We start from the raw sequence: 17,888 nt of genomic DNA, 5'->3' as shown, positions 1-17,888 counted from the left end.
TTCATTAAACACGGAATTCCAAATTAACTACTTTACTGTATATCAGATAACTAAAGGCTCTTTGTTTTTATTGTACGCATGGAAAGTCTTTTGAAAATTGGTATAGAACATGCCTTTTCCTCATGAACAAATCAAATCTTGATACAACGCATATAGTATCACAATTGTGTTGTAAACACAAAAAAATTGGTAGTTCCTATCTTTTAGCATTAACATATAACATATTTAATCTATTTTTTTTTGTAGGCTACATTGGAGTCACTACTTGGTGCCTTTATATGTGGGGTTGCATTTTCCTTGTTTGCTGGTCAGCCACTTACCATCCTGGGAAGTACTGGACCTATTCTGATTTATGAAAAAATTTTAGTTGGTTTTTGCGAGTAAGTTATTCTATTATTAAAAGAATGACACAAACAACATAAACATGCAAACTAAATTTACAGACATTTTATTTATTGCATCATATGAATTGTATTTTCCTATACACACAGTAAGCCTAGTATTCTGTTGCCTTCCACAGGTCGACTGAATTAGATTATCTGCCATTTCGTTGGTGGATTGGTATATGGACAGCTGTATTATGTCTAATTCTAGTAGCAACAGATGCAAGTTCATTGGTTCGATACTTTACTCGTTTCACGGAGGAGAGTTTCTCAACTCTAATATCTGCCATCTTTATTTTCGAGGCTTTCCATAAACTCTATTCTATTTATAAACAAGGTGGTGAGCATGCGTAAGTGTTTTTGATTTTAATATTTTGATTATGGAAGAATTATTTAATTCCATCATGTTTTGATATATTAAGCCGATTTTTATATAGATCAATTAAGCTCTGTCTACATTATCAAACTTTATAAATGTGATGTTCCCATATATAGACATGATGATGTCATTTTTTTTTATCAAACTAGTTTGATAGTGTAGACAGATCTTTAGATTTCAATCACGTTTGTTTATATATTTTTGTTTAGACCCATCGGCAATGCAACATATGACTGTTCCTGCGAAAGAAACGAGTCTACGTTATATGATTATATAATCCGTGAGGATGACTTATTTGAAGTATGTGGCAGTATCAACAGCACGTTGTACCATGACCCTAGCGATACAAAATTCACGGACGAGTTTCTAATGTCAACTATTTTGATGATCGGAACCTTCAAGTTAGCATATACGCTGAAAATCTTTAAGAATACTCCTTATTTTCCAACAGCAGTAAGTTACCATGTCTTGATAATCATAATAATATAATGTTGTGTTAATAAGTTGGTAATTGGTCAGATGTTTTTCCCTACTCTGACGTAATTTGTACTTTATACTAAGTACATTGAGAATACTTGCGAAAAAATATGCAAGTAATTCTCGGGTGGGACTCAAACCCATGACCTCCAGATCACTAGCCTGGCATTCATACCTCTAGACCACCGAGCTTGCGCTGATGGCTAGGGGTTAGATTCGAGCCCAAGTTGGTAATTAAAAGCAATGTTTAACTTTACTTGTCTTTGAGTCAACTTTATGTGTATGTCCTCACCAGAGAGGAGTGAAATCACTCTTTCCTCATCTCATGAAGGTTTTGATATTTGTTTGATTATTAATATTCAATTGATTAAGTTAATATTAATAAACAATTAGGAATGTTTATAACATAATTAAAAATGTTTATATAACATAATTAAGAATGTCTATACAGTATAACACAATTAAGAAAAACATATTTGAGAATGTTTATATAACATAGTTAAAATGTAAATATAACACAACTAAGAATGTTTATATAACACAACTAAGAATGTTTATATAACAATTAAAATGTTTATGTAACACAATTAAGAATGTTTATATAAAATAATTAATATTTTTGTATAAGATATAATAATTATTTATTATTTCTTTGTTGTTTTCATTCAGTTCCGTACTATTGTCAGCCATTTCTCCGTATTTTCTGCTGTGGTAGTGATGATTTTCGTTGATTATCTTTGTGGTGTTGATACACCAAAATTAAATGTTCCTGCAACGTTCAAGGTATGATGCATATTCATGAATCAAGGAAAAATATCACAATTAAATTATAAAATACTGTGTGCTACAAATATTGCATGATTTTATCGTGTATAAATTGTTGCAATTTTTTTTCGGACGGTTCATCCATTTATCAAAGCATTATGGTCATCGTTGCACATTTGTCTTTGGAATTTTTCTTTCAGGCAACATTAATTGCTAATGATAAGACAATTTTAAAAATTCACCCGTTTATCCGTCATTTTATTTTTACTGTTAAGCGCACCAAAGCTTTAGCATAATGTGGTATATAAGCCTAAAGTATTATTGTTATCACCACAGAATCTTATAATGTGAATATTCTCATTGAGTTTGTTTTTCATGACTTGTTTCAGCCCACAGCTGAAACCAGAGATTACTGGTTTGTGCCACCATTTGCAACCAATCCATGGTGGACAGCCATAGCTGCTGTTATCCCAGCGTTCTTAGCAGTTATTCTTATATTTATGGACCAACAAATCACAGCTGTCATTGTCAACAGAAGAGAGAACAAATTAAAGGTAACATTAATATACTTTTTATTACCAGCAGGATGTTAGTGTACACTCATTTGGTTTTTAATTTGAGATTGAAAATATGTAATAAAACCTTGGAAGGTAAAGACAGTAGCCAAGTGTTTAGGACAATTGACCATCATACAGAAAGACCCAGGTTCTATTCCTGATATGACGACTCCAAGTTGGAATGGAAAGGAACTGGCCACCCTACCACATAATGCCAAGGCTTAGTACAATGAGCTCCTAACAGCTTATTCCCCTACATTTGGAATAAATAAGGTACACACCTACTACAGCCATGTGTCCGGTTGCTAGCTAGTGAAATGTTTATCAAATGATGTATTCTGGAACTATTTTCCCCATAATGCAGTATCGAGAAATTTACAGGGTTGACATTATTATACTTTATATTTTGCTTTACGTTATAGAAAGGAGTTGGTTATCACCTTGATTTGACTGTAGTTGCCGTAATGTTAGCATTATGTTCAATACTTGGGCTACCATGGTTTGTAGCAGCCACTGTCCTCAGCATCAACCATGTCAACAGTCTTAAGGTAGAGTCTGAGTGCTCAGCTCCTGGAGAACCACCAAAGTTCTTTGGATGTCGTGAGCAACGTGTAACAGGTCTTGCTGTCTTTATTTTGATTGGGTTAGCTGTGTTGATGACGCCTCTGTTGCAGGTATGTAGTGTTCATTTTTTCTTGTGATGTATAGACTCACTGCTTTCCTGTATTCTTGTATGTTGAAATTTAACTTGTTTGTATTTGTATTATATAGATTATTCCAATGCCTGTGTTATATGGTGTATTTCTGTATATGGGTGTGTCCTCTCTAGAAGGAGTGCAGGTAACAATCTTTTTTTTCTTAAGATATTCTTATTTAACATTTAATTCTATGTTTCTCTTTTTTGCTTATTTTTATATATATTCTTGATGATACTACAACCCGTTTTTCTCAGCTTCAAAGTTGCCAAGGATATTATTATTGTTATATCTGTTTTTAATCTTTGTAGTTTGTTGACAGAATTAAGCTGTTCTTTATGCCTGCTAAGCATCAACCTGACTACATCTTTCTCCGGCAAGTTGAACTGCGTCGTGTTCATATTTTCACTGCAGTTCAACTTAGCTGTCTTGTTATACTTTGGATTATGAAGACTACGAAAGCGGCACTTGTTTTCCCAGTCATGGTAAGATAATTTACCAATCGCCCTCACTTTGGTTATAATCTCCTTCTAAAATCCATTTTGGAACAATCTTAACCTCTCTTTGCAGACAAGTCTCTAGATCATACACTAAATGATTTCAAACCTGTCCAGCATAGAAAAAAAAACTACTTTAACGTTTCTGTTTTACAATTCTGTTATTGTTTATATGATTCTTAATGTATCATTGTCAGGTTCTGGGAACTGTAGGTGTTCGTAAATTACTTGACTATGTATTCACGCAACGAGAGTTGGGCATGCTGGATGATGTTATGCCTGAACGAGTTAAGCGCGACAAATTGGACCAAAAGAAAAAAGAAGAGGAAATGATAGCGCGAGAAGAGCGGGAAATGGCGGTTTGTGAGGAGGTGATTCAATCTTTGCATTTCACTTCTTAAAATTCAGTGTCTTCCTTTATCCGTTTTATATTTTTTAAATGTTCAACTCATTTTGTGACATTTGGTTATCTGTTTTCTTTTATCTGCTTGCTTTATCATTGGTAGCAGGTCTTAGAAACTAGTATTAGTAGATGTAGACAGTGATTTTGCATGACACAAAATGCTATGATGCAAGAGTGCGATACTCACAAACCAATTTGTAAAACATTACGCTCTGTTTCTTCTTTGCATCAAAAGTCACTGATTTATATTTTCATCATTTTTTTGTCTTATCACTGCCATTTTAATGTAGTAATACCAGTAATAATTACTATTTTCATCAATTTTTAATATTTGTTTGTACAATTTTATGCAATATTTAAGGCTTCCATTAAAAAAGTATATTTTGTAAGATCCAATCAATGTGTGTATTAATAGTAAGGAGTATTTTAAAAATAATTGAATTCCAAAATGTCCAAATCTTAATCATGACCAAGGGTGCTATTTTACTTAAGAATAAAATAAAGAGATGACATTGATTTTTCAAAGCTGATTTTGATTGAGTTTTCTTGTTGTGGTAGAGAATTTAATAATTTTCCATTTCTATGAGGTGATTGATTGTCAAGAATGTAGAAATTAGTTGGTGTAATGATATTCTTCTAAATGTTTTTCTTAAACAAAAAGGAAGCAGTTTTGATAGTGAGCGGATTTAAAGTTTGTGATGACAGATTTTGTTTTCCTAATTAAAGTCTTTGCAATTCTTGAGTACCTTTTTAAGCCCCTACCAATTGTTTTTACCTTCACCAATTTCCTTTATTTTCCTGCTGACTTTTAATTAAATGTATTCACTTTCTAAAATCGAATCTTAGTGCATAATTTATTTTTGCATACTTTTAACCTTGATTTGTTAATAATACTTCTTTATTCACCACTTGGATATCTGTATCTAGACCCAACACATAATAAATATAAGGCTTAAGCTATAACCTATTTACTTTTCAAGGGTGATTGTTATCTCTTATGAGTCGTAGTAAAGTCCATCATTCACTGAGCATATCAATCATTTTCTGTATGAATTCTCTGAAGAATGCTATTAAATTTGCAAGGGTGATTCTAAGCCCCATAGGAGACTTATATGAATGTTAACTTTCATGCCCTAGTTTAGTTAAAGTAAATAGGAGTTATAATTCACATACATAGAACTACAGTTACATTTTGTGGATGTCAAATACACGCAACAAATCCAAGCAGTTATCTTTAGATAAGGGAATGTTTACTTTGGTTTGGTTAACATTCTGAGTGGCTTGTATTATGTTCTTTCGGATGTGTTAAATCTTGGTCACTTCATGATCGTTTTTTATTTTTTTTTTTCATTTGAAAGTGAAAGTGTTGTATATGCAACTGACCTCCAATTCTACTTTTTTTAAAGTTCCCTAGATCTGCTGGTGCCATCCGAACATCATCCTTCCTGTGCTGTAATCCTGGATGTTTTCTAAGCCCTGCCCACCTAACCTAGCTAGTAATAGCATTTAACATAATTTTGTCACCCTGCTCATCAAGCTGTCGAATTTCTGTGCAAGAATTATGTTATTTAACATAACCCGTAGATAGCATTATAATTTAGTTAATTACATAAGCCCCTTTCTGTCTAACCTAGCTAGTATTATACTTAAATTATTTACATAAGCACCTGTTCATCTAACCAAGCGAGTACTAAACTTCAATTATTTATGTAAGCCCTTACTTATCCACCTACCTAGTGAGTACAATAACTTAGCTATACAACCCCCAGACCATCACGCAATCACATTTCTGTGCAAGAATATTTGATTGTTTGCAGAATTCTTAAACAAATGCTTGCCGTAAGAATTGTTTTATTGAACACAAGCCAATCATCAATTTGGCAGGTGGATCACTTTTCCATCTTTTTTTGCGGTCATTTTAGTTTCCTCATCGTCTACTTTTTAACATTACTTTCACTTTGAGTAAACCTTGGATTAATTTTATAGCGCCAAGAATTAAGTTTATATAATAATAATCATTCAAAGCTGAGTAATTTATTTTACTGTTCATCTCATCGACCTGCTTTTTAATTTAATGATTTTAACTACTGATATTTTATTCATCTTTCTGTTCAATCCGACCTGATTCTAGTGAATGATGGCTTTTCAATTTCAGTTTTGTATTTTTCTTTTGAGAATTTATTTGAAATAAATAAGTTTGCTTCAAAGTGTGAAATAAAACATCTAGAAACTTGGATTAACAGGTGCCAATATAAATTGTTTATCTGTATTATTTGTGTAGTAAACAAATTAAAGTCATTACTACAGAATTTAGATCTCAAATGCTACATATATTGGAATTATTGTAGCAAAAATGTGTCCAAGCTAGCTTGTTGTCTATTAGAGACATTGATATGTGGCTCATAGTGACACACATGATTTTCAAACATGGCTACAAGGTTGTATATAATGCCCAACAAGCATTGTGCCAGTCACATTTCTAACGACCTTCCCATGCCTCATTAATGCCCGAAAGGTGCCATTGCAAAAATTAGTTTTTATTAATTTCTATTCACCATTTGATACCTATGGATTGATAAGACATGCATAGATTTAGGTTGAGGAAGCCAATAAAGAGTGGAAAGGAAATTGAAACAAGTCCTAGCTTATCAGCCCACGACATGATCTCATGTCCTGTGTTAGTGGCGTGACCGTCATGGACATAGGGGGTAGCCTTCAGTACAGTGCCCTCCTACTTTCTTCCTGTCAAATTAACTGATATTTACACTTTTTCTATCAATTAGTGTGATTAATTGAGTATAGTGTCTTATACATGGGTATTATAATGGATGAAACTTTGATCTAGATGTAATTAATTACTTAAACCCTACCCTTGACTATGTTGAGACTAACAATAACAGTTCATTTTTGTTTACTACTACGAAAATGGTAACAATTGCCTGTACATCTGTTTTTCAGCTAAATCATGTATAATACCACCACAATTTCGGTTGAGAATGAATATCATAAGGCATTTAAATGCCTTATGATATTGATTCTCACATCTGTTTTTCTTTTTTACGGTTGCTGATGTAAATAATTGCTTATTATATATAATATTTAAAAGGCATTAGGACACCAGAGCATTGAATACTGGGTACTGTGTCTACTTTATTAGGGCGCTAGGAAACTGACCACTTCCCTGGGTTTGTGGAAGGTTGCGCAACATGTTGTAATTTTGAAATATATTGTACTCCATATCAGTACTACTATGTGACAATGTTAAAGCCATTTTGAAAAATAATTTGATCTGTTTAAAAAAATCCATGATGCAATAAATTTCAACCTTCATTTAGATTCAAGGGTGAGTGACTCCAACAGATAAAACAATGATAGTTATTAGTTTTAAAAAGATAGAAACTTTTATTGAGTCCTTTTTTCCTTGAACATGCACGTTTTCTATACTAGACTGACACTGTAATCCACAATAAATGCAAATCATTTAATAAAGCTTCTATCTACTAAACAGCAATAGGCAATAAACATTAAAACATAATTATAATGGAAAAAAATGTCCTTATTTGGAAATTTGAAAAAACGAAACAAGACCAGCCTATGTTTACAAAAAGCATGAGCAAAATGTGACCTTATTATTTCCTTTAGGTGTCTTAGGTTCTTATCCCTAGCTAATTCTGAAGGTGTGAAGTTTGACATTTTAATGTGAATAGTACAGTTTTTAGCATAGACAGGTTTTTATTGACATAATTGCCTTTCTAGGAAACAAGATTCTTATCGTTATGATATGTGTTATTACTTGCGTAACAACTGATTGTTGCTTTAGGGAATAAGGAGGTAGACTATGACGTAATTCAGAACAAATACTCAAGAACCTTTGACGTCATTTATAGCGAGGTTTCTTATCTTTTTTCTAGCATATTTTAATAATTTTCTCTTTCATGTGACCGGTGGTATTCGTATTCACATCACACACAAGTTAGATATTTCCATTTACTGAGTATTTCAATTAAATCAAATACTGTATTTGAGGACTATTCACTCACTATTTAAAGGCAAGTGTGTCCCTTAGCTTAAAACCTGTTTTCCACTAGGCAAATTTATTCGTGCGTATCCAATTTTTCACATAAGAGAAAAATTGTGCTGCCCTTTCCACTACAAGAGCGATAGCTGCAATTTTCATTTCCATCGCAATTTTCCTGCTTCGCAATTCAAACTAAAGCGAAAAAAAAATCAACAAACTAAAATTTGTCGCAGAAAGGGATTTGGAAGATGAGAAGATAAATATACATACGTATAAGCTGACGCTTTTGATTCAAATAAAACTCTGAAAATAGAAAACTCCCCAATTTTTATAGATTGCCCTCTATATTACTGTCATGTACTTGATTTCATTTTTCCAAGTATAATCTCTTAGTCATTTTAAAATCTGTAGCATCCCTAGATCAGTCTTAGATAATTTTGATAGAAAATTCGTGCAAGATAAATTGATTTAATAGGATGACTCAAGAAGGAAAGGAAAGAAAAATTAAAGTAGAAAGAAGCAAGTGAAAAGGAAGTTATTTTAGTAATATTATTGAAATAAACATAGTATAAATATTAACAAAAATTAAACAAATAGAGCATTATTGAAAAACTATTATTTTAATATTTTGTATATTCGGCATTTATTTATATAATCATGCACAAAAATCAAATAACCTAGAGTATAACAATTAAACCATACACTATTTTGGCAGATTATCAAGAAGCCAAATATATCGCTGTAAACAGATTCTTCTAATTAAAAAAAAATGTAATCTGAAACAAAATTATGATATTAAGTCTATGTATTTGTTTCCATAAAAATGTAATGTTACAATTCTATTGCCCTAAATATGTACTGTATATTATGTGCTTTTCACTTTATTGTGGTAGAGTGCAGTAGCATTATTTCTTTTCAGTTTATTTTTCTTACCCTTTTAATAATTAAAAATTAAGAAACTTTATATTTTTTCTTCTAATCTCAGTGAGTAGTCCAAGGCCTTTTCATAAAGATTTATGCATCTGCTACCATCCAATATTCTTGTACTAATACAAAATGATGAGAATCACTAATAGGGACAATTGTCCTGCATCGACTGGGCGTAACGTTCTCCAAGATAGTCAATTGAGTGTCTGCCTGCATTCTACTATCGTAACATTCCTTTTTGTTAGGGACAGCTGATTCTCAGAGTAGATTCCCGTAGTATAGTCCAAATGTCCTCTATTTTTATCCTTTCAGTTTTTATATCACTTTTGACAGGCACTTCTTTCTGACTGTTTTTCCTGTTGAATTAGGTTCATGCCCCTAGATCATCGCTTTAGATTAATCAACAGCTGAATGAAAGCTTTCGTTTTTTGTAGTATTTAAACAATGCTGAAAGTTCTATTGATTATCATTGATATAATCAATAATATACAATGCTGAGAACCTGCCTTTGGGCTGACCTACAAGTGTCTATTTTTAGAATGCATTTTAAGATACACATTTGGGGCCATAATAAAAGTCTGATCTTGGAAGACTTTTCGTTCCTGGAAGAGATATTATTGTACTGTATTTGTTTACTAAATATGTGAGCCAAACTTGATGGTTATTCGATAAGACAGTCAATGTCTTAAAATTGCACATGCCAATTGTCTAATCTATACTTGTTAGGAAAGTGTATATACACCTTGTCAGGAAAGTGTATGTACCACCTAGAGTCACTCTACAAAACCTTATTCTCAAATCTAACATTCCCGGCACATCTAAAGTAAATAGACTGTTACATATTTCCGCAATGCGTATTCAGCTCAAGACACACACATGTCTTGCTACCGTTGTATTTCACCATCCAGGCTTCACGCTGAATTTTTAGCTTACCTAAACGTCCTTTAAGGACATGTACTTTGAATGAACTTGATGACGTCGTCATCCGGCTTAGTCAAACAGGATGCACAAGTCCAAGAATAGAAGTTGGGGAAAGTAAAACATGGTGAATAGAGACCTGATGATTTTACCAACAGCCAATTACAAGACTGATAAAACAACGCCTGTTGTTCTTGTTATTTTTACCGCCATGTGTATAGTTAGTAACTACTATTTATGTTTAATTATTTCATTTAACATTTTCTTTGGAGAATGCCTGTGATGATATCCAGTACAGTAAATTAAGTTTGTTTAGGCCTACTGAATAAGCATTTAATTTAATTAATATCCAATTAGTTTGTACAAACAACAAACAAATATTGGAATTTGTCACCAGCCTGAATGCTTACTCATTTTACTTGATCTGTAACTTAACTGATTTTACTGGGTGTAATCACATGGGAGAACACGGTCGATCCCATTTAAGTTAAGTTCAAGGTGTTGCTTGGAGCAGGCATGCACTCCCCCTTTTAACAGTTAAAATGAAATTATGAGCTGTTTTTTATGTCTATTTTTCACAGATTATTAATATGCTATCGCTCCCTCATTTGAAAAATGGATCTGCCCCTGGCTTAAACTGAATGTAGTCGCATGATAAAGTCTGGAGTATTCTATGTCTTGGCCAGCATGTTCTTTTCGGGCATTGAACTACTGTAACATGGTACTTGAGATCTACCTGAAAATAACTTTCTTTCAATATAGTATATATTCCTATATCGTAATTATGTTCATGGGCCATTTAAGATTATACTAGTTTTTACTGGAACACGATTAAGTAAAAAAAAAAGGTTGTATATTTACCAAAAAACTTGATCTAAATTAGTTGAGTTGTCCATCCAAATGATTAAAATATGTCATTTTCTAGCCTGTCTCCAAGAGGTTTAGTCAACCAATTAACCCGGTGAAGAAGCACTGTTCTTGTTATCGTCAGTGGAGCCTAAGGTCTTCCTTGTAGACAATTATAATCTAAAGTGCTAATCTTTATCCTTCATTCATTAAAAAATAGTTTGATAAACTCTGTTTAACAAATCTTTCATCTTCGATTATTTTTACTGTGTACTTTCTTAAGTCACTGACAACAAATATCTCATAATCAGCTTTGAAAAAATGGTCTTGTTTTGTAACTATAAAAAGTTTCAACGAAATATATAGTCTTCATCATCTGGGATGAAAAACCATAGCCATAAAATCAGTATAGGTCAGGACAATACATAGTTCTGGTGGTAGAACAAGTCTTCCCGAATAATGACTTAAACTGGAGGTCCATATGGCGTGTGTGTACTTGAAAGAAGCAAGTGCATCTTTCAGAAGAGTAGGAGGTTACCCCAGTGTATTTGTCATGGTAGGCAATGTTTCATGGTAGGCTATGTACTGTGGCCACCGTATGGTTCCTAGATGACCTACTGTAATTCGAATTCTCACAACTTGAAGATGATACTATCAAACAAAACTTGTATTATAGCTGTGTAACAAATATCTTGATAATTTTGTTCACAATTACTTTACTAATGAATTTATTTGTAATTTGTCATTAACAGATGAAAAACATGCCAGGATCAATTAGACTACCACTTTCCGATGGCAATATGTTAAGCATTCCCGTCGGGAAGGTAGAATTCCATCCCGATAGGAAGGTGATCAATATATCGGATGAGATGGCAAAAACAGGAATCTGGAAGGCGCTGGTGAACAATGCTAGTAGTGCTGAGCTATCACGCAAGAACTCTATAGAATATAAGCAGTAAGTACAGTGGATTTCTTTAATTTTTTGTAAGATCTAACAATTAGGTTGGCTCCTCCCCTCCTTAATTTGGCAATCTAACAACAGGATGCTGAGCTCCAGAGATCAAAGGGTTTATCTGTGGCTGTGACATAACAGATACCTAGTGCCGCAGAGAATAATGTATTTGTCGCAGCCAGACATAAGATCAAAGGACTGTTACAAGTTCCTATCTTGGCAAGGGGAGCTCAGTGTTAGATTACCTTCATCCAAGCTTCATCAATGGTATCATACTGTTCTATTGTTGCAGCTGAAGCTGAAAGTTTATTTTGAAGTAGCTTATCAATTACTCAGTTTCTTTTCATTCTATCATAAAATGAATAATAAATTTAGGAAGTGGTCAAGATCTTTCAAAAAGTCATAAAGGAAGATATGTATTTAGACAGAATAACTTAATTTAATTAACAATGCTACAACTAACCCTTAAACTTGTCATTAGTAAATGCTTTACTTTCAAAGTTTGACCTTCTTCCTAGAAGCGATTAATAGACCATGACATGAAGAACCCATTTCTACTGCTACTGTATTTTGTATGACTATTATATTCTATTTAAAAATCTACCTATTTACCGTGGACTTAGTACAGAAGAACAAATTCAAGTTATTCTTCAATTCAAAACGTCATAAACCACTGTAATTCTTACTGATTTCATTTGGCAGTATAAGTAAATGCAGAAACAATTTACAAGATAAGATACAACTATTTAAAATTGGATAAATAGGAATGATATACGACATTTACACACAATAAAATAAAAATGCTAAAATGCGATTTCTTTCCATTGTGGTTCCGAAGGATTTTTAAAAATGTTATCATTTCTATATAGCTATATTTTATTGCATTTTTTAACTTAATTTCCTGAATACTTGACATTTATTATGTCCCTTATTGTAAAGTTTATCTTAAATAAACAACGTCCTTTTTTCAATTTTGTTAGATTTGTGACCTAATTTCAGTGTAATAGTTCACACATGGACCCAATGAACTTAATCTTTCTCTTTTACTATCTGTTTTTGCAGTCCTCACACCATCTGTTTACTTAAACATAATTGGAAAACTGCTATATAAATGTTACTGACTTTTGCATCACACAGCTCCAAGAAATAAATGTATTTATTTATATAAACATCACAGGCACAAAATAAATTATAAACCGCCCGGTGATATACTGAAATTTAATTAATTCATTTGAAACGATAAAGATGAGGAAATCTGTGAGAATGAGAAAAAGTCACACCAACCGAGATTCGAACCTGGAACCTTCTGCTTGATATGCAGATGTCCTAAACATTAGACCACTGGGGCTTTTATGGTATTGTTCAAACTCGATTGGATAGCGACTCTTCAATCCTCTTGGCGTGGTACGGCGGGAATGTATTAATTTATATATTGCCATAGACTTCACAACATGGTCTCACAAAACATAGCCTTAATTTTAAGTGGATATGTTACATTATTATCATTTTATAATAATTGTCTTTTTTTTTTGTACAGAGCCAAAGAAAAAGCAATGAACAATTGTGGAAAAGAACTCTCAACAATACCAGGTAGTCCGAGCCCGGAGAGGGCGCCTTTATTGGCCCCAGGTAATCAAGATGGCGATATAATAATTGAAGTTCCAGAAATACTAACACAATCAGCTGAAACTACTATATAGAAATAATGAAACAAAGGTTATTGTTATTATTATCAATCATTGAACTTCTATCTCATTCAAAGTTTCAAGAAAACCTGAAATTTTATCGGCAATATATTTCACAGGAATGTCAAAAAAAAAATCATTCTATTTATAGCAAGACTATTTAAGCCTTGTAATAAAAGTTTATAGATATATATAATAATTTTAGTCCTGATTGATAGGTAACATGCATGGTGGTGGGAACTGAGATGAATGAGTATCAATGACATCATAATCATTGAAATCTTGTATGATTCATGAAATTCGGTCGAGTATCAAAAGTATGCACATTTTGACTTGCGTCGGTAAAAAAAGCAAGTTCAAACGATGTTGAAAATCACTGAAACATCAATAGTTTGCAAATCAAACAATACGTTATAAATTTACAAATGAACAATTTCATGCTAATGCTATAAATATAGATAACACGACTAACAAGCTTTGGTCTTTATTGGACATGACACATCATAATCATTGAAATCTTGATTAGTCACAATATTGGATCATATATATGATTGATTTTAACTATCATTTATACAATCGTTTTGATTAATCTGCGATTGTAAAATCATCATTTGTTAATTGTTCATTACATTTTATTGATCACCAATTACAAAAATTGTTATTTTTATTAAAATAACTTTCATTTTTTGAATACCTTTTTTGTTTTATTATCATACTGTACTTTTTCTTTCTTTTCTTTTTTTTTTTATAATATAGCAATTTGTTTTTCGCAATTTAAATTATTAAGTGCTTTAGTTAAATGTACAGCAAAGATTAATATGACTGTTTCCACAGTATTGCTGCATGGAACTTTGTAGCAATCTTGTGGAAACCAGCCTTTTATTTAAAATTCATTAGTTAGATTAATTTTATCTTACCTATGGCAAATGTATATTGCACTTGCAAAGTTAAATAATGAATTTTTTATTATTTATGATATTATGTTTCCTAGAAAAAGTTCTTCTGTTTAATCACATTAATTTGTTTGTAAGTTTGGTGATTGAATTACAGTAGAATTCTTATTAAGATGACACCCTCAGGCCTCAACACCTTACTAATCTTATTAAGGGTTACTGTAGTGGTGGAAAATATATTTCCCCTCTTTAATTTCACAGAAAGGGGGTTTTACTACTGTGTAATCATTATAGATTTGAGGTTGTACACATATAATACACTTACTATTGATAAAACACACATGATTTTGTCTTAAAATAGGTATTTTTTAAATAGATAAAATGTTTTAAGAGAAATAGTTACCACCATAATTAGGCAATACTATTATCGGTCCTCCGTAATTAAATGTTATTTTTTTTAATTAAAAAAAATTAGTCAAACCAGTGATTACTATATTCTATAGTAGGTAAGTCAAGCTCACACCTGGGACCAACAGAGTTTACGTTTTCTTCGTATATTGTAAGTTAAAAATCAAGAGTATGTTAATAAATCTTGTAATAGGATTGTGTGTATACTTATACTAATATATTTTTTCTCTGAAAAAGATCATGTAGAATTAAAATACCTATTTGTCGTCGCACTACACATTTCAAACTGTTAAGCTTGATTCCCACTAGGACGTAACGCAAGGACGTAAACGCAACGTAAGCGAGTTGACCAATGAGCGACAGTTTGAATAATCCATAGCTTGTGATTGGTCACTTACATTGCGTTACGTCTTTGTTTTGCGTCTCTAATGGGAACCAAGCATTATGCACATTGTTGTTCTATTTCCATTTATTCAGCTCTTTTAGTTTGGAGGGAGACATGTACAGTCTTAGTAAACATCCAACCCTCTCCCTTCAAACCCACCGGTCCTTTCATTTAACCCACCACCTTGTTGAAATGAAATATAATAGAACCTGTACATTTCTGCAGAAATTATTTTTTTATTCGGGTGAAGTCTGTTTCATTCAGTGGAGTATATAATATGATATAGGATTATACTTATTGTACCAATTAAACATATATTATATTTAATGTATGTAGGTTAGATCTTTATGGATTAAGGGCTTATGAGGCTGACTCTAAATAGTGGATTAATATAAGAAACTGTTCTTATGCAGTCAATGACATCAAATCAGAGACAAAAAGTAGGCCTACTATTATCGGAGTAAAACAAAGTGGCATTTTATCATATGTATAAAAGATCAGTGGGGAAATTACATGTGTCAATATATGATTGAATATTGTAACATTTAGTACTTGATAGATTCTTTCCTACGGTGTATCCACCACTTGTGTTCATTCACTATTTTCTTTCCGATATACTTTAGTTTTAAACGCAACTGGTATACGTAAATATATACGTTATACACAAATATTTAGTGTATTTCCTTTCATGTTGTAAAGTACCGTACTCGTAAGAAGAATTCATTAAAACTACGAAAAATTACATAATTCAAAAGAATAGTGACGTCTACCCAATCGTATACCACATGAAATAAAGTGTTAATTGTAGTAATGCTTTAAATAAACTTGCATTTTAGGTTGAGTAAATTGCGATATAAACGGTACTCTAAAAATTAATAGAAGCTGAAGTAGTAATATGTAGGTTTAATTTTAAGTATAAATGTTGGCAAGTATTAATGGTGTTTGTATTAAGCTCTTTACTGGGTATCGAATGTCTTCATATTGCCTACCGGTACGTCTAAGCTTGGTAAAGTAAAATAAGAAACTAGATTTCATACAATGATATATGTATTACAATTCCGAATCCCGGATATTTCGATGAATGTGATAGTGTACTCAGGGAATATGGGAATCCTAATCCTAAACGTAACCGAGATAAACAATGGCATCATCTTTTAGATCCGAATAATGCTGGGTTAATTAAGAACATAAATATGCAAATATAAGAATATACATTTTAAGCCTGATAGACAAAAACCGATAATAATTTGACAAAACTCTGTGAACGACAATTCAATAGGACTCGACATAATAATAATATAGATGACAATTACTTCAGTTGAACATGTAATATTTCTCTGCTCAGTACTCCCAATTAATGTAACACTTGTATTACATGCCGGATTAGATTTAAGATGTGGTGCTTTGCTAAATAGTGGAATGTTGTATACAGTAAATGTATTCAAAATCGAGTTGGACCACGTATCCGCCATCTGTAGTGTGTCATTAGATTATGTATAAACGACACCATTTTGTGGAGAAATGAGAGTGCTTCCTTACAACATTTAAGCCAATGTAAAATGTGTTTGTTATTCAGTATAGAACAAATAAATAATGGTTCATTACATTTTTAGTTTACAAATCGTTGACATAAGGTGATATTCAGTGACAGATCCACAATGAGAAAGATATTGTTTATTTGGAGGGGGTGCGGGGGAGGGCAGTCGTTCTTTTGATTGGTTGGTTTGATGACATGTTTGGGTCATTTGGAAGTGTACACGTCAACAATTAAACAAGTTTTCGTTTCTTAAAAATGTTGCGCTTACTGGATCTGCCACTGTTATTCACGTGTTAGTTAAGCATTTTACAAGTAATAAAGTAATGCATTCCAATAGTACATACAGTTCCTAAAAGGTTCTTGATATTATATTATTATATTATGATATTTAAGTGATGTGATTATTTCCGTTAGAAAAGACTGGGCGCACGAACCGCCGTTGAAAGATTAAGCAACCTTGATATTTGTGTGGTGTAAATATCTTAAGTTATAGCCGATAAATATATGATACTTTCCTATTTATTTTATGTGGTTATGCCCTGAAATTTTATTAGTATCCTATATTTATTGGTTTCATTCCGTGATTAGTTGATATTTTAAGTGCTGATGAATTTAAATGTGTCACTTTTTTTTTTCTTAACTAACCGCGAATTTGTTTTCATAATTTTCAGTGAATAATAAATTGGTCAAATTGTTAATCCTATAAACACATTTTTAATTGCATTATTGTTTTGTACTATTTGTTTACAGATATTAGCATGATAAACTATGGTATGCTTTCATAACCTGCTGAGAAAAACCATCTATCTAGTATAATTAGGCCTATGGTCATTTGTTAAAAAATGGTGTATATGGCACGCCAAAGCTGTATTTTGATGCAGCAGTCAATTCAGTATTACTGAAAGTCTACGCAACTGCACAGCGTGGTACGCCTACTACACTGCATACAATATTCATACAAAACGTACTATTAATAGATCTAACAGTTATTCTTTTAATGTACATTAACTTTCAACTGATGGCCCACAGTGATTATGAGTATTGGACTCTGTCCCCGGTTGAAGGTGATACGATTTCCTACCCAAAATGTAAACCGCCCTAACACTTGCTGGTTGGTTCATCTATTTAAACCACAGATAACACATTATTTGAGCCTTGATAAA

General features: G+C 32.3%; 2 protein-coding genes across 4 annotated transcripts in view; one reads left to right on the top strand and one right to left on the bottom strand.

Annotated features, from left to right (window-relative positions):
- LOC144842939 (sodium-driven chloride bicarbonate exchanger-like) overlaps window positions 1–17,432 on the top strand; it is a 48,617-nt gene extending 31,185 nt beyond the window's left edge. For both annotated transcript variants that reach the window (XM_078699560.1, XM_078699569.1), the window contains exons 12-22: window positions 247–380; window positions 521–733; window positions 972–1,215; window positions 1,909–2,022; window positions 2,394–2,558; window positions 2,984–3,235; window positions 3,333–3,401; window positions 3,568–3,741; window positions 3,951–4,124; window positions 11,618–11,820; window positions 13,355–17,432. In XM_078699560.1, coding sequence (XP_078555686.1) covers window positions 247–380; window positions 521–733; window positions 972–1,215; window positions 1,909–2,022; window positions 2,394–2,558; window positions 2,984–3,235; window positions 3,333–3,401; window positions 3,568–3,741; window positions 3,951–4,124; window positions 11,618–11,820; window positions 13,355–13,517 — 1,905 coding nt within the window. In that variant the 3' untranslated portion in view covers window positions 13,518–17,432. The remainder of the gene's footprint in view (window positions 1–246; window positions 381–520; window positions 734–971; window positions 1,216–1,908; window positions 2,023–2,393; window positions 2,559–2,983; window positions 3,236–3,332; window positions 3,402–3,567; window positions 3,742–3,950; window positions 4,125–11,617; window positions 11,821–13,354) is intronic.
- Window positions 1–17,888, bottom strand: part of LOC144843042 (small ribosomal subunit protein eS26) — a 136,090-nt gene that overhangs the window by 79,212 nt on the left and 38,990 nt on the right. The window lies entirely within an intron of this gene.

Source organism: Antedon bifida, chromosome 1 (assembly GCF_963402885.1).
Source record: "Antedon bifida chromosome 1, ecAntBifi1.1, whole genome shotgun sequence".
Lineage (NCBI taxonomy): Eukaryota > Metazoa > Echinodermata > Crinoidea > Comatulida > Antedonidae > Antedon > Antedon bifida.
Note: the sequence above shows the minus strand (reverse complement) of the source record. Positions and strands in the feature narration are given on the sequence as shown.